Genomic DNA, 23,408 nt, shown 5'->3' on the forward strand with positions numbered 1-23,408 from the left:
TTTTGTCCTTTATACTATTTAAAAAAAATTCCTGTGTAACTAACATACAGCATTATATTAATTTCAGGTGTACAGCATAATGACTGAAGAACTCTACCCATTTACTTGGTGCTCATCAGGATCGGTGTACTCTTTTTTTAACTGATTTTTAAAAATATTTTATTTATTTATTTATTTGGCAGAGAGATCACAAGTAGGCAAAGAGGCAGGCAAAGAGAGAGAGGAGGAAGCAGGCTCCCCGCTGAGCAGAGAGCCCGATGCGGGGCTTTATCCCAGGACCTCGGGATCATGACCTGAACTGAAGGCAGAAGCTTTAACCCACTGAGCCACCCAGGCGCCCAGGATCAGTGTACTCTTAATCCCCATCACCTGTTTCACCTGTCCTCCCATCCAACCACCTCCCTTCTTGCCACACTCAGATTGTTCGCTATAGTTAAGAGTCTGGTTTTTTGGTCTCCTTTTTTCTTCGTTTTGTTTCTTAAATTCCACATATGAATGAAATCATACAGTATTTGTCTTTCTCTGACTGACTTATTTAGCTTAGCATATCCTCTAGATCCCTCCATGTTACTGGAAATGGCAAGATTTCATTCTTTTCTATGGCTGAGTAATATTCCATTGTCCTTTGATACTGTTTTTTTCTGGATGATTTCTCCAGCTTCAGATTCTAAAAATTCTATTAACAATTGTCTGCTGACATGTTTTTAAATTTCTATGAACTTTAATTCTTTTCCTTTTCTACTTCTTTTTCTTCATTAACTTACTTTTCTTGGTTTATGGATACATTCTCTCTCTTAGCTTCTTGATTATATAAATTATAGGTTTTTGTGGGACGCCTGTGTGGCTCAGTGGGTTAAAGCCTCTGCCTTCAGCTCCGGTCATGATCTCAGGGTCCTGGGATGAAGCCCTACATCGGGCTCTCTGTTCCGCGGGGAGCCTGCTTCCCCCTTTCTCTCTGCCTTCCTCTCTGTCTACTTGTGATCTCTCTCTCTGTCAAATAAATACATAAAATCTTTTAAAAAATAAAAATAAAAACATTTAGGTTTTTCTAACACAATTTTTTCAGTCCTCCACATATCTGTTTCTTCTAAATTTTATATTTAAAAAAATATTTCTATTTTACATTTCGGAAATTGCATCACATTCTAGGGATAGCTGGTCGTTTGTCTTTAGAAGCTCTGCTTGCTCATTGGAGGCCCTGTGCACGTGTCTATGAGGGGAATGGTTGTTGACTTGAGGTTTTACTACTGTAGGATGAAAGGAGAAGGACTTAGTTATACAAAAATCTCAGTATTTGGCCTTTTATTTTGGCCAGGTCTTTTGTACCAGTTTTCTAAAAGCGCTGTAAAAAATGAGGGAGACTGGGTGGCACAGTCAGTTTAATGTCTGTCTTTGGCTCAAGCCAGGATCCCGGGGCCTGGGATCAAGCCCCATGGTTGAGGCCCACTTTGAGCCCCAGTCAGACTCCTGGCTCAGTGGGGAGCCTGCCTCCCCGCCGCCCCCAACGTGTACTCTTTCTGTCTCTCAAATGAATAAATAAAATCTTTAAAAATAAATAAACAGAAATGACCACAAGCTCACCTACTGCAGATCGAACCAACACTGGTTTATCTCATAGTGTGTAGTTAAGAAGACCAAATTGGGCCTTGCTGGGCTAAAATCAAGGTGTGAGTAGATCTGGGTTTCTTTCCAGAGGGTCTACAGGAGAATCAATTCTCCTGCCTTTTCTCCTTTCTAGCAGCTGACCATATTCCTTTGCTCATGGCTTTCTTTCATTTTCAAAACCAGCAGTGGCTGGTCAAATCTTTCTTATAGTCCATCACTCTGACTCTGACTCTGACACTTCTGCCTCTCCCACATTTAGAACACCCTATGGTGACTACTTGGGGCCACTCAGATAATCTAGGATAATCTTCTGTTAAGGTCAACTGATTAGTAACCTTAATTCCATCTGCAACCTTAATATCCCCTAGGCCTGTATGTGTTCAGATGTTTGGAGGATTAGGACATAGACATCTTTAGGAGGTCACTGTTCTGCCTACTACACATTCCAGTTTCCTGTTTGATGATTTCTTCTGGAAGCAGAGAAAGGAACAGGGCTGAGATGTTTTGATATTTTATAGGAATTTCACACATTCTCCCTGTTTTCTGTAAGGGCTCACTTCCCCTTCTCTGATGTACATTGTTTCATGGAGTGTGGGTTCTCTGTGATTTAATTAATCTGGAAAATGAATCTCTGACTCTTGCCAAAGATAGAAATCCACCCAGAAGTATAAAACCTGCCTGGGAGGGTGATAGCTCCCTAGATGGGAGGAGTGGTGGTGGTAGGGCCGTGTGGGTAGCTGAGTGGCTTTGTACGAAAGGATAAGAGGACGTGGGAGCTCACAGCTGGGGTTTGGATTTCTTTCTTCCTTTTTTTTTTTTTTTCTCCCTCTGAATTTCAGATAATCTTTCCTTTTTTTTTTTTTCAAAGATTTATTTATTTGTCAGAGAGAGAGAGAGAGAGAGAGCACCAGCAAGGGGGAGCAGCAGACAGAGCAGGGGGAACAGGGGGAGCAGGCGGAAGGAGAAGCAGACTCCCCGCTGAGCATGGAGCCCCATGCAGGACTCGATCCCTGGACCCTGGGATCATGACCTGAGCCAAAGGTAGCGGCTTAACCGACTGAGCCACCCAGGCGCCCCAATCTTTCCATTTTCAATCCTAGCCACCACTCCCACCTTTTTAGCTACCTAGTATATTCCCAAGCCTCCTTAGGATTCATCTGTCTGTTTTCCTTCTTCCAAATTTATTGACCTCTCTTCAATAATTTCTTCTCACATTATTTTTCCTCCCATGGGCTTATATCTTATTTCATTCCTTTATTTTTATTTTAGTGAGATTTTGGATGACCAGAGATAAACAAATGGAATCATTACTGAGAAGCTGTTTATCATTTTGAACAAGTGTTAAAACTAGAGAAGAATAGATATTATTTAAGTTGTCATTAAACATGGACAGGGGTTCTGTATAAATTGAAAGGTACATATTTGTACATAAACATTTGTATTTGGCTAATAGGAAAAGAGAAGTAAAAACAAGAAAACAGGAAAGAATAGACTAGGGAAATACTACAGATTCAGATTACTCCAAAACTGCAGAATTCATCTGATATCACATTTTCAACTGGATTAATGAGCCCAGATGAGGTAAGAAAAACTGTGCAATTTCTTTCATATCACTACTACAAAAATAAAGATTTTTGAAATCTTAATTCTGAATCATCTCTGAATTCTTGAGATTATAACTACAAGGCATGATATTTTCTGAGATGAGGCATACTTAAGAAACCCCGCATGCCTGAAAGATAGCTTGTACAAGTAAAAAAAATATTTTTAGTTATTTTTTCTTTAAACCTCTTCAGATGTTTCCCCATTGTGTAGGGAAGGTGGTGTTATGGGGGCATTTCATGAAGCTGATATTTTGTTCCTTTCTATAGCGCCTGCCTATATGCTTCTGGGAATTTTTTTTTATCTTGAAATCATAAATGTAAACAAATTTGGTCTATATCCTACTAATAGTCTAAAAATAATAAACAGTGCAAGTTACTTTAACATACATATTGACACATTTCTGAGATTAGACTAAAATAGGGAACAATGTTATAATCAAGGGTTCTTCGTATCAAATACAAATTGTCCTGTTTAATGATCTGTCATAATTAAAAGCTGTCTTAATTTTTAAATGAGATTCTCTATGGATTCACAAGTGGGATTACAAATTAAAGGCTGGTTAAAAGCTGAATCACTTAATTATGTGAAAATTTCTTAGTTTAAAATTGTTTAAGTCTATGTAACTACTTTATCCTTCTTATTTCAGAATGTCAAAGCTGTAAAGGCTAGTGTTTACCCTTTTTGTAGGAGCTGACATGTGTGGAGTTTAGTTTTTATTACAGAGAGTGGATATTGTTAAAATCCCACTTGGCCATTTTATAGGCAAAAAAATATATTTCATCGATGTAATTATCGTTTCCACTTTTCACCTTTTTTTCACTTTGGAGACGTCCTCTATTCAAATCACAAGCACTCCTTTTTTTCTTCCTAATCCTGTTGTTTCAGGGTGTTATTTTTACAAGCTATACAGTCCTTTAAAGATAGGGCTAAATGTCATTCATTTTTATATTCACAGGGCCAAACCCCAAAATTAGCTTGAAAGACTGAGTGTGGATGAACTGTGGGTTGTGTGCATTGGTAGCAGCGCGTGCATTTAAGCTAGGAGTCACAATGGCCTTCTTCCTAATGCTACATATTCCTCTGGCCTCCCAAAGCAGATAGTCTGACCTCTGGCCTTAGTTGGGAACTTCTTATCTAGAGGCATAGATTGTATCCAAGTGTACACACAGTATTTACCTTGAGAGGCCCATTGCCCGTGTCACCATGGTACTGCCAACAGCATATTTGACAACATCTTGAGAGTTTGAGGTCAGGGCTAGGATAGCTGCTGCGAAGCTATAGTATAGTCGAATCACAGCTTAATATAATGCAGGTCCTGAAACCTGCTCAGGAAGGTGAGATTTACCTGGGTGGCAGGACTGGAGAATAACACAAGAAAGCAAACAATGAATTGCTAAATTCTCTGCAAAGAACATCACAGATTTGGATTCATATATTCTAAGAAAGTCTTCACTGCTATTGAGGCATTGAAGTTTTAGGAACCTCACCATTCTCTCTATATTCTCAGAATGAGTGACTGAAGATAGATAGATAGATAGATAGATAGATAGATAGATAGATAGATAGATAGATAGTAAATTGCACTGTATGTTTTCCCACTTGAAGATTCAAATCTGCTTGATCTCCATTCGCCAATGGGAAATTGTTTGATCTCAGTCTTTGACAATTCCTTTAAGAACAAGTGAAGTCCTATAAGTAGCTTGAGTATTTCAACAACCATCAACCAAACTTGTAAGCAGAAACATCTTTGCAATGCCTGGGTCATTGACTTTACCTAACCAAAACAAAGTAAATAAAGAATCAATCATCCTAAATTGCACTCTAAATATTTGTTTCAGCTTCTGGCCTTGCCCCAAGCCTGTGAGAGATCTGGTTAGTGTTTATGAACTGCCTTCCTGATGGGTGGGAGCAAGCAACCCTCCTGCCCTCTCTCAAACTGCTCCTCAGTAGACTTCTCTGTTCTTTTCTGCACCTTTGTCATGGAGAAATTCCAGGATTGTGATCACTCAGAGTAATCTAAATCATTTGGAAATTTTCCATCAAATCTTAGCCTCATGATGAAATGTGTATCAGAACTGAATCCAATCACAAATAACAGCCACAGAAGGATCTTTGAACACCTCCTGCTACAGGATTACTTCTTTATGATGCAAGATGAAATGAAAGGCAATATGTAAAAGTCTTCAAGGCAATAAATAAATAAAGCAATAAAATAGGAGCACCTGGATGTCTCAGTTGGTTGAGTGTCTGCCTTTGGCTCAGGTCATAATCCGGGGGTCCTGGGATCAAGCCCCACTTCAGGCTCCCTCTACCTCTGCCACTTCCCCTGCTTGTGTTCTCTCTCTAAATAAATAAAAATCTTAAAACACACACACATACAATAAAATAAAGCAAAAGTTCAAAATAGTAAGTAAAAAATAAGGAATCTCTCTCAAATTCCTCTCTGAATTATCCTACTTATATATGCTGGGGATCTCATGTGTATAGCCTCCAAACTCTATGGCATCTACATTTCTGGTAACTGATCTATAAATTTTATTCAGCCAAATGCACTTATATATAAATAGCTAACATATATTACTTCTATGTGACAGGCATGGTTCTAAGTGCTTTGCATATATTTACTACTCAGTCTCCATTTAGCTTTTGTTATTCCTATTTAAAACTTGAGGTGCAGGGGTGCTCAGTGAGTTAAGTGCCTTCTGTGTGAGCCCAGCATCGGGCTCCGTGCTCAGCCGGGAGCCTGTTTCTCCCTCTCCCTCTGCTTCTTCCCCTGCTTGTGCTCTCTCTCTCAAATAAATAAGTAAAATCTTAAAAAAAAAACAATTGAGGTGCAGAAAGGATAATAATGTTCTCAAGGTTGCACAGGTAGGATGCAGAACTAAGATCCAGTCCCAGGCAATCTGATTCTAGCATCAAAGTGCTTAATCACACACAATTATACCTCTCTAAAATTCTTAATTTGATACACATATTGATGCAATCCTATAATTTTAAACAGAGTTTCCAGAGTGGAAGGGGGAAAGCAAAGAGAGAGCTGTTCAAAAATGTTAGGATCAAATGTTATACTGCTATGTTCATTAAAAACAATTTCTTTTCACTTCCCTCACATATAAAGAAATGTGTCCTCATCCAGATATATTAAATTGGGTGTTCCAGAAATGGATTTGAACTCAGAATCTTTGATGATTATAAAGTGACTTGAGAGAACCTAATCTAAACAAATTGATTTGAGTGAAACTCAAAGCTCAAATTAATGGTACAACCTAGAAATGCTCTCTGAAAGGCTAAATCTTGGATTTTTATGCTATGTGGAAGAGGAGTGGGTTCTGTTAATAGGACAGACTTCGTGCAACATATGTTAAGAAAAAATTTGGAAGCACTTAAAAAAACACAAGTTGGAAGCTCAATCTTGCAAAAAAAGGAAAAAAAAAACCTTAAAATATTTTGGAGCTTTTAGGAGAAAGTCAATATTAAAATTAGTACGAACATGAGAAAGGGCTTTATGAGTCGAGTGACTGTTGTTTTTCTAAATGTCAGCATGGAAACCCAAACAGAGAGGTGAGTTGGGTCCCTGGAAAGATTGACTGGGAAAACTGAGTGTTAAGTTTGTGACGCGGTTGATGGCAACCAAAAATTGTCAAGTGCATGATGACAAAGTATTTCCTGGAACTAGGGGCGACTTTAAGACTTATAAACAAGGTTGATGTTGTGGGGGCCTAGGCTTTAAACCTGGATGGGATCTATATGTGGCAATACTACCGGCGGTTTGAAAAATGTTCCCAGACAGAGGTCTCTGGAATTTGGAAACCATTCATAGTTGGTTTGAGCTGAGCTTTCTACTGAATTGACAATCTTTGTGTACAGCAGAGGGAAACAACCAACTTTAAAGCATAACTTGCTGTCTGGTTGTATCTCGACATCATGGAAAATAACCAAGTCTAAAACATAACTCTGCTTTCATTTTAATGTCATAATTTTGAAAATATAATACTCAACTATTAACAGAGACTAGAACTTACTTCATTACAGCTTTTAGGGCTTCACCCTGAAAATCATATTTAATTGAGTTCTTACTGTTAATTCAAGATAATGTGCTATAAAGGTGTGACCACCTACTCTAAGGGAAGCAGAGAATTGTGTTCTAACTGAAAGTTACAAACCTCCGAACCTTAGATTTTCATCTGTAAAAAGGAGCTATTGGTCTAAACCCTCTGAAAGAGTTTATGAGTTTTTTTGTTATTGTTTTTGTCCTCATGATCAAACTTAGTTGTTGATATGACCTCCTTAGAGTGACTAGTAATTCCATTAGAAGGGAAGAGATTATATAATGCATATAATAATACATATAAACATTACAAATAAAATATTAGATAATAATAGATAAAATAGATTATATATATATTTAATACTCTTAAGTGAGTATGATTCTCAAGAAATTTACCACACTGTACACTAAATAAGAAACCGTCTCTGTGAAAACTAGAAAAGCAGCTTACCTAGCTTTCCCAATATGCTTCTCCAAAACATTTTATTCCCCACGGAGTAAGAAAAGCACTTTGCAAAATATCTAAAACATCAGCCTGAATAGGACTGTGACTCCTTCTAAAGCCCTGGGTGTTTCTGGTTCACACCTTACCGTTTATGTTACCATTTACAGAAACAATGAAGTGTTTTTGTTTAAAAGTCTTTCCCCTCTAATTAAACAGAGGTGGAACTGAGTCAACAATGGAGTTCTGGAAGCTGACAAACTGAAAATGTCAATAAGCTTTTAGAGACATGCTCTGTCTAAAGATATTAGGAAGTTGCATTGATCCTGAATTCTTAAGAAGAGAAAAAGACTTATAGATCAGAAAGTAGGCCTTAAGAGGAGCTGGGGAACCTTCACCGGATCATGATTCTTTTCCCTTACAAACACTTTCTGATACATGGGCTGGAAAGAGAAGGCCAGGGCTTGCCAGATTTTCGGGGAGGTGGAAAATTCCACTCTCCTTTAGTTAGGCAGCATTTGCATTTTCTCTATAGTGTCCCCTAACTCTTTTGTAAAATAGGAGAAATATGGTTAGCAGAAATCCATCAGCTCTCAGAAAGCTGAGCAGTCTGGTGGAGTGCAATGATTTTGTCTTTCAGCTATCTTTATACTTGGGGTTGGGGGAGAGATTCTTTATACATTAGCCACAGAGCTGTCTCCACGTCCATGAAACTTTTACCTAACCCAACAGATCTCATTTTATGGTGAATATATAAAACCAATGAGTGGTGCCCTTGCAATGGGTGCCCTTGCAATGGGTGGATATATGATATGGGAATTACAGCTCAACAAATAAAACAAATTTTAAAAATGTGGTGTGTGTAGCATCAGCTCAGATATAGGCTCTTGAGGTTCAGCCCAAAGGGCAGAATCTTTAGATGCTGAGTCCAGGCAGCTGTCATTTAAACAAACATTTCAGGTGACTCCCGTGAGATGATACAAGGTCCACCCTTTTTTAAGGAAATCTAAGAGATGATGTACTTTGGTACCTAATCTAAACAAGAAAAGAAATCCCACCAAAGTTCAGAATAACCAATTATCAATAAAAAAGTAACCTTCCTTCAGAAATCACAAATTTGACCCAAACCTTAATTTCCCTCTTTCAATGAGAATATTATTAGTATTGTTGGAACCATGATAAATTTTTACCAGAGCTAGGTCCCATGTCCCCTCAGATAATTTTTATGAACATTTAACAGGCCACAAAGGAATTTCCTGTATGCTTTCTTACTTAATCCTCTCAAAGATCCCACTGAGGTGTAGGAGCTGTGAACATCACCCATCTTCTACAGATGGGTAAGTGGATATTCAGGGAGGTTAAATGTCTTGCCCCAAACACCTGATAACTGATCAAGCTTCTTGGATATTGTGTTTTCTGACTCCTACTTAAGCTCTCTTTTCACTATAAAAATCTGTCTTAAAAAAATGCTTCTTCAGCATGTACGAGCATGGCCTGCCTCTAACCTTTAGAAGCTAATATTTGAGCACATTTATGAAGTTGCTATTGTTAATGATGCTTTAAAAAAATGTACATCTTTTTTTCTATCTGAAGCACAAAATGAAATGCACAATTTATCACATTTCCCCCCTATTCTTTGTCAATTTTGTCTAAAAACTGGAATAATGTATATCAGCTGTGAGTAGCATATGTGAGTGTGTGTGTCTGTGTGTGTGGAGAAGGAGAGAGAGGAGACATATATCGTATCTCCATGTGTTTGTGGAGAGAAGGATGGAACATTATTTTAATGTGAAAGTACAAAATAGGATCATTTATTAATTTGTATATAAACTGTTAAGAGAAACTAACATGTATTGGATAATTGCTATGCTATAAATCTATTTCCCTCCTGTCACCAACCCACCCACCCCCTCGTTCCTTAAAGACATGCTTCTGGCTCACTGCCTGCTTCACCCAGACCCCACTGTTTTCCTGAGGTGAATTAATGTCCCTGTGAATATCTAAAACCTCTCAATTCCTTGATCATATCTGTATTAAACTTCACCTCCACTCCATTTTAGGTATCCACTCCCAGGGCAATGTCATCACCCTCTGAAATATTTGAAATATTTATTTCCCAGATACCACTGACCACAGCCCTCTCACTTTGACATCAAGGAATTCTGCAAGCATCTGGTCAACCCATTCTTCTCTTTACTTCCTTTCAGGAAAACCTGAGATTTTATGTTTATTTCTTCAGTCCTACCCTTATCAATTCCCATACTTCCTGGCTCCACTGTCGTTTTGTCGAAAATTCCTAACGGAACCTCTCCTCAGGCAATCTGTCATTCCCCTTTCTCTGGGCCTGCCGAAGACGAGCAGCTCTCCGCAGTCCTCTCTCCAACTTCATTTTGGTCTCAGTGCTGCCTGGAATCCTTCCAGCTCCTCTAGAGTTTTCCCATTTTCATCAAAACTTTAAAGATAATATCTTGGTCCTGAGACCAAGTAGATGAACCTTCTTCTTCACAGAGAAAATTGAAGCATTTTTCATGGGAATGTCAACTTACTGTCTCTAAATCTATCAAATTAACTATATCCCAGACTCCATCCTTCCCTGGAATCTTCTTCTATCTTAAAAACAAAACAAAAAGGGCTTTCATATCCCTAGGTGTTCTTCAATATACCATTTTTTAATTTAGTTGCTCAAATCAGAAGTTTTGGAATCATTGTTTCCTCCCTTTTCCTTATCCTCTATATCCAACTGATATGCAAGTCCTACCTCAGTATCTCTTTGTTTATTCAATTTTATCCATTTCCCATGCAAGTGCTCTAAATCAGTTTGTCCAATAGAAATATAATGAGTCCAATGTGTAAAATTTTCAATTTTCTAGTACCCACAAGAGTAAAAAGAAACAAAGAAATTAATTTTAATAATGTATTTCATTTAAATCCAATATATTAAAAATATTATCATTTCAACATGTAGTCATGATAAAAATGATTACTGAGATATTTTACCTTCTCACTTTAGATTAGCCACATTTCAGTAGACATATATTGCTAATGGCCACCATATTAGACATTGAAGCACTTGATCATCATCTCTTGCCTGAGTTTATAATTTCTTTGCTGATGTCAGGAGGAAGCTTCCAGTGGTTTTCTTGCTTCTTATTGGGGCCCCTGCCCCTATGTTTTATATACTACAGCCAGAATAATTTTTCTAAAAATAAAATCTCATATTGTTTTCCTGTGTAGAACTCTGCATGGTTTCCACAGATCTCTGAGGGTTTGTGAAATTTACAAGGCCCTTGCCTACTTTCCATCTTCAGCTCTTCCTTTTCATGCTCTACAGTACAGCATGTACCCTCCTCGCAAAATTTAAGTTTTGTTCCTCAAAGCCATTATGATCTTCTTGACTTCTAGGCTATTGCATATTCTGTTTCTTTTGATTAGAATGCTCCTCATCCTTCTATCCCTACTCATCTCCAATAGGCTAACTGCTGCTCATACTTCATGCCTCCCCAAAAACCTTCCTTCATCTCCTAGAACTGGGTGAAGGCTTCTTTCTGTGTGTTCATATGAAACTTGTAGTTTCTTCCACCATATCCTTTATTACACTATTGATACTTCATATTTGGTGGCCTCCTCCCTTGACCCAAAGTACAGTCAGAACAGTAACTTTGTCACTTTTTTATCCTTAACTTTGAACACAGTTGTAGTATATGGTTGGTGATCAGTATAATTGCATTGAATAAAAGATTGAGTAAATGAATAGGTGTAATGTTCTTTAGTATCAGAAAAGAAAAAGGAGAGCCTTTCCTATTTGTAAATTCTCCTATGATTTAAGTACTTACGTCTCATGTCCTTTCTTTTTTTAAAGATTTTATTTCTTTGTCAGAGAGAGAGAGAGCGAGCGAGCGAGCACACAAGCAGGGGGAGCCGCAGGCAGAGGGAAAAGCAGGCTCCCCACCAGACAAGGAGCCCGATGTGAGACTCTACCCCAAGACTCTGGGATCACGACGTGAGGGAAAGGCAGCTGCTTAACTGACTGAACCACCCAGGCATCCCTCTCTTGTCCTTTCTTGATTCTTTGGACCTCACTAATTTCCAGATGAATTTGCTTCAGAAAAAATAGTTTATTTAAGGTTGGTATTAAAGGGTAAAGGGCATGAAACAGCTCTTTTGCTAGAAGACAGGGAAACTTTCCACAGAGAGAAAATGTGAATTATACAGCATTTATTAAAAGAATTAACATTCAGTTTTGTAGTGAAGTAACTGTTATTAATGTCAACCAATGACTTCCATGTCACTAAATCTAATGGACACTTTTTAAAAAGATTTTATTTATTATTTTATATGTCAGAGAGAGAGAGAGAGAGAGTACACAAGCAGGGGGAGTGGTAGGCAGAGGAAGAAGCAGGGTCCCTGCTGAGTAAAGAGCCTAATGCTGGACTCAGTTCCAGGACCCTGGGATCATGACTTGAGCTAAAGGCAAACACCTAACCAACTAAGACACCCAGGCGTCCCTCTAATGGACATTTTAAATCTTAGATAGAATACCTGATTTCACGGGGGATGGTATTTTAAATATTTAAGTATTTGAAATTCCCTTTCAAAACATTCCTTTCCCAGTGGGATCCCTAAGACCTTATTCCTCTGCTTTTCCTCCTGTCTCCCTGGTTATTCCTTTTCATTTTCCTTTCTCAGTCTTTACATATTAGAGTACCTGAAAGTAGATCTTCAGTCCCCTTTGTCTCATTCTGTGCTCTAATTAGTCCCATCCAGTCTCTGACTTTATTTTCTCTATACCGGTGTTTCTTAAGTATGTATTTCAATGCCAAACTTGTCATCTCCAAATCCAGCATCTAAATATCTGCTCAGGGTCTGTCTTTGGAGAGATGACTATACCTCAAATTGACCAAAATAAAGATAGAATTAATGACCGCCTATAAAGCTTGCTCTCCTTCCAATGTATTCTCTTTTATTGAATGACACTATCATGCACATAATTGTTTAAATCAGAGCACCTCCTTCTCTCATAATCCTTATTTCCAATATCTCCCTAACTCAGTCAACACTTAGTGGGTTAATGTCAGAAATATTTCACATTTATAAACACATAGAGAATTCTTAAAGTATAAATGTATTATATATTACATATTATCATTTTATATACAAAAATGTATATACATATATATGTGTATATATATAATTTTTCTTGCAGAGCTATGGAGTTTTTCCTGGGGGTCCACATAACATTTCTCTAAATGCTGTTAAGGGTAGAGGCATTCTTATTATCTTTTCTGCTTTTTTTGTACATCAGCCAAGAACTTTCAGTTTCCCAAGTGAGGATAAGGGCAATGCCGTAGTTGGCATCTGCATTGTTAGTCAAGAGGGGCAAGAAATATGAGTATTTTTGATACCAGTTAACATTTTAACCTGTTCCTCCCTTCTTAAGGAGTTGATAACATAATAACAAAAGTTTGGAATAGGACGGGAGCAGCATGAAGTACGATCTTTGGGAGCTAAATGTCTCAATCCAGAGAGAAAGTTAAGGCTTTTCTTAGTTTGGCTCTAATCCTTTAAGTATGGTTAAAATACAGAGGACCTACTGAGAAAGAGTATCTCATTTTGGTGTGATTGCCTTTATCTCCCTTTCCCTTTTGATCATAAGTAAGCAGGAAAGTTCTGTGTCCTTTCTATACCTAGAATTAATGAAAAAGATAATTGCTGGCCACCATTCCACTTGTCTAATCCTGAGCTTATTGTCAGGGCCAGGAAACCCCAGCCTAGTGTTAGAGGTTGGCAATACTGCTTCTCATCAAAGACTTAGGGGCCACATAAGTCTATATCCTTACCTATGTTCTAGAAAGAACCATTATTTCTATTAATTAGAATTTAAGTTCTATTCTGAGAAAGAGAGACTACAAATAAAGTGGCTTAAACATGAAGAAAGCTTATGCCTCTCTTACAGAAGTCTAGATGCTCTCTGCAGAGAGCACAAAGGGACTAGACAGCTGTTTGGGACCCAAGCTGCTCTACCCAGGTATGGACATGAAACGTCATGTTTGACCACAAGCCCCCACTTTGAAGCAGGTGATATTGATCTCTGGCTGTGCTTACACCTTCCCTTCCACATTCTTGCTTCAGCTCTTGGCACTCTGGCCAGTAGGGAAAGGAAAAACTTTCCCTTTTCTCCAACCCTCACTTAGCTAGATTGAGGATTTAGTCATGAGAGTAATTCTACCAATAGGATTGGAGGGAAAATGGTGTTTGTTTACACCTTCTGGCACGTGTCTTAAGAGGAGGAAGATGCGCCTGTTCCTTCACCTGCTGCCCAGGAGGGTAGGGAATGTCATTGCTTCTGGTGTTCATATGTCCAGCTAAAAGCCAGAAGATTTATATAGGAAGGAGAACAGCCGTCTGTGGCACATGCGTAGAAGACATTTATTCAGCCTAGGAATACAGACTGAAGGGTGAGATAAGCTTGGTTTGACTTCTGCTTTCAACATCTGTACCTATGTGAGCGTGGGCAAATTAAAATGTTCCTGTTTCTTCCTTCAATACTCCACGCAAAACTCCTTTATAGCATTCATCAGTTGCATGGCAATGCTTATTTGTGTTTGCCTGTGCTTAGTTTAGTTCCCAGCACGTAGCTTGTGCTCCCGGTTCTTGTTAACAGTTACTAGAGACAGTAGACACCCTACGGATGTGACAACTATTTGCTTCTTTCCTTCTAGATACACAATTTTCCCTCTTTCGGGTACCACCTTTTCCCTTTCCAGACGCGTTATGCGGTCTGCAGCGTAATATCCCTCTGGCACATTCATCCCATTCCACTGTTAACACATTCCGCTCCCTTAGGGACCTCCCCTTTTTAAAACTGTATTGAGGCATGATTTACATATCATAAAATTCACACATTTTAACTGTACAATTACCTAATTTTGGTAATTTTACTCAGTTGTGTAACCATGATCATAATCCAATTTTAGAATCTTTTAGAATATCTCCATTACCCTAGAAGAGTCCTTTACACCCCTTTACCCTTAGACACCATTTTTTTAAAGTTACCCACTTGAGTTGATAAGCCAGCATGTGTTATATGCCTATTGAGAACTTAGTGACTGCTACTGCTTTGGAGAATTCATATAGAATAATATACAATACCTATCTCGTTTGCTAGTTGTCAAAATAAGACCTCTGAGAACACCATAAGAAAATATGTATCCTATTTCCAGCTTTTGTGAATAGGCCAGTAGTATAAGACTACAAGCCCAATTATGAATAGATCATCTGAATTTGGAAAAGTCTCTCAGACCCCACATAGATATTTTTTTCTCCTTCCAGGCTTAAAACACCCTTTCTTAAACTGACTGACCATTGATAGTTTCCAGAAGTATGGGCTTTTTCTAACATCTCTTCTCTAAATGTCATCTTAAATATGTACCTCCTTCTGTTTCCATCTATTTGTAACCAGAATCTAAATTATAGAATTTGCATCTTTCTAAGTAGGCTCTAACTTACTGTTCAATAAATACTTCTAATTCCAAATGCAAATTATGATCACTAAAATTTTTCACTTTGGGATACTTATTGAAAAGAGTAATGTTTATTAACTTTCTCTGAATTAAATGTAACCAGTAGCTTTTTTGGCCCTCAGGTTGTTATTAATGATAATTAACTCTGGTAATGAAGAATTACTAATAGTTATGATCCTGAGGAGTAACATAATATATCTCAAAGCACGGCCTATTCCTTTAGGTTTTGAGTAAAGCAATCCGATCTTTTTTTCATCCGGGAAAACACAAGCACTGGGTATTCCCAGGTGCCAAGTGCAGATTATTCTCCACCCCTTTCCTATTCCCCTCTCGAGCTTTTCTAATGGCTAGCAAAGCAGCAGAGACACCTCACGAAGAGGAGATTGGATATATGAGGTTAAGAAATGCTTGTTTTTAGCACTTGAACACCTGCTTTCACCAGTTTTATTTTAGATGAAGGAAAATAGGGAAGAAAAGTTGGAATGAGTCAGCTTCTTTTCATCCTCTGGCAATGCCAATTTCCAAGTGTGGGGGGCTCTGGAGTCCTCTGCTTCAGACTTATGATGGGCTTGGCTGCTCATACCGCAGGGTGGAGAACCTGAGAAAGGGTGCCCCCTGATGCTGTGGTCCTCTGCTTTGGCTGCATATAGGGCCACCTGGGAAGCCTTGTAAAAATCTCACGCCAAGAATGGGTCAGAATTGTTAAATCAGTATATTTGAAAATGGGATTCAAGCATCAGAATTTTTTTTTTTTTCCTAAAGCTTGTCAAGTACTTCCAATATGCAGCCAAGGTCAAGAATCACTGGGCTAGTAATAGACCTCCCTTGTTTTTTTTCCTCCAGTTTTATTGAGATATAATTGATATATAACATTATATTCATTTAAGGCATACAACATGGTGATTTGGTATACATATATATGGCAAAGTGATTAAAAGAGTAGGTTTAGGGTGCCTGGGTGGCTCAGTGGGTTAAGCCACTGCCTTCGGCTCAGGTCATGATCTCAGGGTCCTGGGATCGAGTCCCGCATCGGGCTCTCTGCTCAGCAGGGAGCCTGCTTCCTCCTCTCTCTCTGCCTGCCTCTCTGCCTACTTGTGATCTCTCTCTGTCAAATAAATAAATAAAATCTTAAAAAAAAAAAAAAGAGTAGGTTTAGTTAAATACTATCACTGGACACCTCTTGTTGACATGCGAACAGTTCTCAAGCAGCAGCCCCCAGGTTTGGCTGCATGTCGGAATCATCTGAGATTTTAAAAAGACACTAATGCTTGGGCCCACTACTGGAGACTCTAATTTAACTGGCTTGGGGTTGGGCTCTAGCAAGCATTAGCATTTGTCAAAGGCTCTGCCAGTAATTCTAATGTGCAGTCAGGAGTAAGAACTGCTGCTTGGACTGGAAATAAACATCTTAGCTCATAGTCAGCTCTGAGGGAAACGTGCTCTGTACCTGCTGGCCAGAGTGCAAACAGCTGAAGCAAGAATATGAAGGGAAGGTGTAAGCACAGCCAGAGATAAATATCACCTGCTTCAAAGTGGGGCCTTTTGGTCAATCGTTGCGTTTGATGGGGGGGGGGGCAGAGAAAGAGGGAGACTGAGAAGGAGAAATTTGTCTCCAATCAAGAGAAATGGGAGGGTAGAAGGTAGAACTGTGTTTTTTAATACTCTATAATTTTGGACATTTTGGCTAGCCTCCCTTCTTCTGTGAACAAAGTTGACGCAGTTTTATTTGCATAAAGAATAGATGTGATCCAAGTTTTCCTGAAAAGTCCCCCTAATCCAAAAGTGTGCCTCCTAGTCACCCTTTCCACCAACCACAGTGGCTGAACAAGCCCAGGGAGTTGGAGCCTTTCTTTTGGGTTAAGCCAAGCCAGTAAATCAACGTGATATCCTCTGTTGGCTTTAGAGCTTCGTTTTCTTTATCAAATGCACTTGGTTAGGCCTTGGAATGAAGGAATAGGAGTGGGCATTTATGAAGAGACTTCTCTGGGCTTAGCTCTGAGATCTCACAATTGCCTGAGAAAGAAGGGAATTATCCCAGAAAGGGAGTTTCCTGAGGTGATGGAGAAATAAGCCCTAACTTGAGGGAAGGGTACCAAAGAGGATGGCAACGTGAGGTCACTAGAGGCCAATGTACTTCCTTTACAATTAACTAAATGCTACCGTTGTAATTTGCCCTGGTGAAAACCTTGGGGGTGGAGAAATGGTTTTATCCCTGTTTCCCAATTCAGAGTCAACTGAACATGTTCATCTTCTAGTGCCTCAGGATGGAATCTAGGGGTTGGTTTGGAAATGTTCTAGCTTGGAGCAGAACTCCTAATGGCTGTCCACTGACGTGGTTTGTTTTTGTGTTTTTTTGTGGGTTTTTCCTTTTTTTTTTTTTTTTTTTGGACATTCTGTATTATTGTATTAGATCAGCATGTGGCTTGTTCTAGTTAAAAACAAAATCTGATTATGAGCCATTATTTGTTTAAATTACTGTAAGAAAACACAGTAACTTATTTATTTTTAATCCAAGAGTTGATTATGAAGCTTGTGGGTTACTCAGAATTATTTTGCAACTTCTGCTCTCTGCTCTGCTTTTTTGGCCTGCTGACCATTTCATTTACAAGAGGTCCTTTCCTGCAACTGAAGTGAGTAGAAATTCTAGGCCCTCCCTGTGCTACCTAACCTGTTGGGGTCTGCCGTACCGGTCAGGTCGACTGGACATGAGAGCGACCCAGCTCCCCAGACACTAGATCTCTCCCCCCGCTTCCATCAGGAGCCGGAGGCTTCTACACAGAGGCTTCGCTTGCCTGGGGGTGGTGTCAGTTTAAACCGCACCGGGAAGGGTCAAACACACATCATCCCCCTAGAATGCAAGTATTATGTAGCCCAAACAACTGCAGAGAAGCAATTTCCGAGGCAACAGGACTCAGGATACATTTCTTCATTCAGGGCTGGGGGCGCGATTAGCTGTTAGGGAGGGTTCAGAGGACATTAAAGGAGGTGTTCAGTGACTTACTTTACTGTCTTAACATATCCATCAGTCAGAGGAGTCCAAGGTGTAAATATCAGAGAGAAAAATCCGTCCTGAGCAGGTTCCCCGCCTCAACTTTATCATCACTTATAGATAATTAAGCAACAGAGAGGGGGGCGGTGTCATGTTTTGTTTGGTCCCCACGGAGAAGAAGAGCGTGTTGCAGAATCGTTCACACCTCCCGGAGGTGGCCGTACGAACTCCCGCAGACCCCGGCTCGCGGGGAGCTGGCGTGAACAGGTCGTTTACCTGGGAGGCGAGTTTACTGCGGGGCGGGGATGGAGGGACAGGTAAACCAGGTTTCCGAGTGCGCACAGAAGGTCCCCAGCCTCTACTTCGGGAGCAGGTCTCCGCCAGCACCGGGGCGACGCTCCCCGCGCGGGGCCGCGGGCGCGTTGGGCGGTGGATCGCGACCGCCAGTCCGCGGGGAACGCGGGTGGCGCCCACGCCACCCCTGCGCCTGCGCCGTAAAGCGGCGGCGGCGCCCAGCCCTGGGGCACTCTCCGGGCGACGGTCCCGCCTCCTCGCCGGGTTGGGCGCCCCCACCCCCACCCCCGCCTCCCGCTGCGAGCTCCCGGCCCCGGCGGGCGTGCTGGGGAGCGCGTCCCGCCGGCGTCCCAGACGGCGGGCGGCATGGGGTCCCGAAGCACCAAGGAAGCAGCCTGAGACGAGAGTCGAAGGGTAGGAACGTGCGCGGAGGCGCGCACCGAAACAGACGCCTGAAACCTCACTGGTCTGACCAGCGCTAAAGGGACCGAATGAATCCCTTTACCAGAAAAGGGTTCCTCGGCTGGGGGATGTAGCTCAGTGGTAGAGCGCGCGCTTCGCATGTGTGAGGTCCCGGGTTCAATCCCCGGCATCTCCAAACAGCCGAGATTACTTTTCTTTTCCTCTTCTAGAACGCTAGCATACATACGTTTTGCTTACATATTCAAGGGCTCTCGGAAACAGTCTTAAAGTGAGGCTAAGCTCAGAGAAACAATCTTTCTTCTTGTAAGTAAAAGTGAAACCGGAAATTACCCTCGGTACTTCATTTTTCATGTGCATAAAATCAACTTTTGATATCGTTACTTAACTTGCTTGGGGAACCTAACACACATGGGTGGAAAGTAAAGGAAAAAAAAGGAAAAAGGTAACACGGTTGCATTGGCCGGGAATCGAACCCGGGCCTCCCGCGTGGCAGGCGAGAATTCTACCACTGAACCACCAATGCTCACGGGATAAGTTTCTTTCCACATTTTAATAGAAGAGATATTTCCGTGTGTGTAATGATTCCCCTTGTAATTATATGTTTTTGTATTTGATATTAAAGAAAGCAATCATATTTGTAATTATAATAAAATATTGGGAAAACATTAACATTTACAAAAAAATCCTATTATATTAACTGCTGTTGAACTTATGAAGTGATTGTTCTGAAGCTGACCTTGGTGAGGCAGGCAAATGAAAATCTTGTTATGTATGTACAGGATTACACAATTACCTGGCTGTATGTAGACATTTAGACAATTTACATCAGCCCCTCCCTAATTATCTTTTAGCTATTGGGATAAATACATGACGATCTTTGTCAAGAACAGGAGATAAGGATGAGGGAGCTGTGACAGGAACTGGGACCCTGATCCAAATTATAAAGGTAAATTAGAACTATGTGATCTGAACAGGGAAAGTTGAAGCATTTGTGATTCTAGCCAAATGACCTAAATTCTCTAAACTGCCTCTTCCTTCATTGTGAATGACTTGATCATGGGACCTCTTTCAACTCTAATAGTATGAATCTGAGCCTTTATTCTTAGTGCCCACAGAAAGTAAAACTGCAAACCCTGCAGCAAAGATATATGAGGGAGAGAAACTAAAGTGAAGGAAAGGCATTTATGGAAATGAAGGTAAATACAAGATAGAAGTTTCTGAATTTAGACATCATTGGTCCTTTATCTGTGAGGGGGAAAATTCCCAACAATTTGAAGGATCTTTGATAGCTAAGGAAGATTTGGGGGTTGTGGGGGGAAGGGGATATGAGAAAATAATAGTAAACATGGTAGCAGTGAATATATGCTTGGCTATGTAAGGACATTACACATGGATTTGAACCCAGCGAGGTAGGTATTATAATTACCTCCCCTTAACAATTGAGGGAATTGAGGCTCTTAGAGGCAACACTGGAGCACATGTAGTATCAAGCAATCTTTGGTGCTCAGTCACAGCCCTGTTGCACCAAAAATACTACATCAGCTCAGGACACTATATATGAAAAATAGTAGAGTGGAGTTAGAACAAATCATAAAAGGCTAAAAAATAATGTAAAAACTTGTACATTAAGATTTATTTTTAAGGCCTTTTAAGTGTGTGGATACAGGGCAAAATTTGAAGACAAATACATTATGAAATTATTAAGGCATAAAAGATATGAAGGGATTAGGGAATCAGTAAATTGAAGCTGCAATCCTAAGTAACCTGTGGAAGAACAAGGTCAAAGCATTTTACCTCTCAGAGCCTCAGTTCTCTAAATGAGAGAACTGAAGAGAGATGTGGTTTTCAAATTACATTCTGAAGGGCTTTAACTTCCCAGAAGAGCCTCAGGGCCATTGGCTGGTGGGGCCCCCACCTTTTTTGCCCAGGCCCCTCACTCCCACCAGGCCATTTTTAAACTCTCCCATTTATTTGCATTTGAATTACAAGTCTGAAATCAAAACAAAACAAAACAAAACAAACAAACCCAACCAAACAACAATAAGAACAAAAAAACCTTTGAAAAGCCCTGAACTAAATGACCTAAGTTGCTTCAAACTCCAAAATGTTGTGATTCAAAATTTAAAAAGTCTAAATTCCCTCAGCACAAGAAACACTACCAAAAGTTTAAACAGATAGAAGGGATCAAATAAGAAGTAGGGCCTAATGGCAAACAATTTTAATGGCCTATCTACATTTTTTTCTTACTGAAAAGTCCACGAGTCTACCTAGCACCAGGACTACATGTGGGGCACTAAGCCAGTTAGTTATCCCTTTATCGTTTCCAAAGATTGGTCTAGGATGGGTTTGTGACACTTCCGGCCAAAGACAGGGAAGCATGGACAGTTCAGGGCTTCTGAGAAAGATAGTATGGAAGGTCTCTTTTGCCATTTTTTCCCTGCTGGTAACATTGCCATATGATTTGTAATGCTTGGAGCTGCCCAACCATTTTATGACATGAAGAGAGACTGAAGATGATTCAAAAGAAAGATAGAGACACTGTACCATCTTAGGATTTTCTCCATCCAGACTTTTGGTTAGGTAAGACAATTAAAGATCCTTGTTGTTTAAGCCCCTTTAAGTTGGGCAATTTGTTATACACAGCCAAAAGCATTCCAGGTATGTGTCTGTGTCTGTTTAGTAGGTCACTTATGTCTGATAGAAGTCTGGTGCATCTTCTGTTCTGTAGAGAATTGATACCTTGAGATTTGAGTGAGGTTAACTTTCTCCTTCATCTCTATTTCTCTGTCACAGTGGTGGATATGTGAAACAGAGCTAGCCAAATATTTTCCCTTTTCACTGTGTTTAATTTGGAGATGGACATGTGGCTGTAGGTAAGACAACTTTCCAAGAACTTACCAGAACTTTCTTATCAGAGCTACAAGCAAAGACTATCTTTCTGCCCAGGTGTTCAAATGGGTGAAGTATAGAGCTAGATTTCCTGCTCGTCCAAGAAATAGAGCGAGATACACATCCCCAATATGACACCGAGTCCCTAGAAGCAACCATACCTAGTTAGAACAAATTCTGGGCTTTGTGTTTATGTGAGTCCGTAAGTTGTCCTTAGAAAATAAGTTGTCTTTTTCTATGTAGTTTGAGTAGTATTATATTTATATTGCTCACATCTAAACAACAAAAATTGAGAAATAATTTTACCCCAAACAATAAATTTAGAGAACTCATTATCCATAAATGTGATATAACCTGAAAGTTTAAGAAAATTTAAAGAAATGAATCTGTGGTAGAATTACAAGAAGACAATAAAAACCATGAAAAAGTTTGTAGGAAGTATCCCTTGTTTGTTGGAATAAGGATACTTTGTAGCAGGGAAAGCCACTGAAAATTTTTTGAGCAGCACAAGAAACAATGTATTTGACCGGATCATCTGGCAACAATGTGCCTGAGAAGTAGGAGTGAGAGAGACTGAAAGTCGGGAAATGCACTCAGAAGGTGCTTACAAATGGGAGTGGAGATGCACCAAGGTCCTGAACCAGGTGGAAGGCTCTAGCATGAAGTTCATGGCAAGGCAGAAGGAAGGGGGAAAGGAATCTAGCTTAAGTGACTGGGAAAATAATAGAATCGGGTAGGAAAGTCAGGAAGAAAAATGACTGGAAGGAAAAGGGTGGAGTCAAGTGTTCACTTTGGGCAACATAGACTCTGAGGTAAGTAGCGGGAGATGCCTCCTGGACATCTAGATCTAGAGAAAGCCAAGGCTACTGAAGTGGAGTTGGGAGCCGATAGCACAGCCATGAAAGATTAAGTATCTAGAAGTGGAGGAAATCACAGACAGAGGACAGCTGAGGGCAGACCCCTGAGAAGTGGTAAGAGTTGGGAGTCAAAGGTAGAGAAACAGGGGAGTGGGTTGTCATGGAATCTGCGGAAATCTTCTTCAGGCAGGCAGAACTTCCTCTCGTTAAGGCTGAGTAACACATCCTGACGAACACATGCGTTGTTGTGTTTCAGAGCTATGCTGTGTACTAATCCTGTTTCACATCAGAGGTGCTGTGGAGGGAGTGATTTCATTGCTGGTCCGGCCAAGCGTGGAACAATCACAAGACGGCCAGCGGTGTCTTCTGGGTGGCATACGCCAGCACTTTCCCTAGTCTGCTGAGCATCCGTGCTCTGCTGAGCGGCCCCTCCTGGGGCTGGCAGAGAGGAGGAAACGGGGAGTGCCGTGGAATGTTACACAATCATTTCTCTTAGGAAACCTGTCATTGTGACAGCCCAGTGGGGCAAGCGGGGACTTGTAATATGCATCATAGCACCTTGGAACAGTTGCTCAGGGCACCCTAGTCCCTGGTTGGCTTTGGCTCACCATGGAGATATGGCCACGCTTATATCATCTGAAGAAAACAAGCCATTAAGAAACAGAAACAGTTCATAGAATACATAACCACCAAAGCAATGCTTTTTTATCTTTTTTATTTTTTTATTTTTTTAACT

The 23,408-nt window shown here is 40.2% G+C and overlaps 1 protein-coding gene, 1 long non-coding RNA gene and 2 other non-coding genes across 4 annotated transcripts; 2 read left to right on the forward strand and 2 right to left on the reverse strand.

Moving 5' to 3' along the window:
- Positions 1–514: 514 nt before the first annotated feature.
- LOC116597639 lies at positions 515–22,155 on the reverse strand. The gene is made up of 3 exons (XR_004288708.1): positions 22,145–22,155; positions 10,271–10,281; positions 515–623 (listed from the first exon to the last, which is right to left on the reverse strand). It is a non-coding gene; the product is annotated as an uncharacterized LOC116597639 (long non-coding RNA).
- On the forward strand, positions 17,972–19,527 carry LOC116597638. The gene is made up of 2 exons (XM_032355624.1): positions 17,972–18,917; positions 19,136–19,527. The coding sequence occupies exons 1-2, from the start codon at positions 18,361–18,363 to the stop codon at positions 19,191–19,193; spliced, it is 615 nt and encodes a 204-aa protein (XP_032211515.1). The 5' UTR covers positions 17,972–18,360; the 3' UTR covers positions 19,194–19,527.
- Positions 19,030–19,101, forward strand: TRNAA-CGC. The gene has a single exon. It is a non-coding gene; the product is annotated as a tRNA-Ala (tRNA).
- On the reverse strand, positions 19,379–19,449 carry TRNAG-GCC. Its single transcript has one exon. It is a non-coding gene; the product is annotated as a tRNA-Gly (tRNA).
- Positions 22,156–23,408: the final 1,253 nt, after the last annotated feature.

The sequence above is a fragment of the Mustela erminea genome, chromosome 8, assembly GCF_009829155.1.
Source record: "Mustela erminea isolate mMusErm1 chromosome 8, mMusErm1.Pri, whole genome shotgun sequence".
In the NCBI taxonomy this organism is placed as follows: Eukaryota; Metazoa; Chordata; class Mammalia; order Carnivora; family Mustelidae; genus Mustela; species Mustela erminea.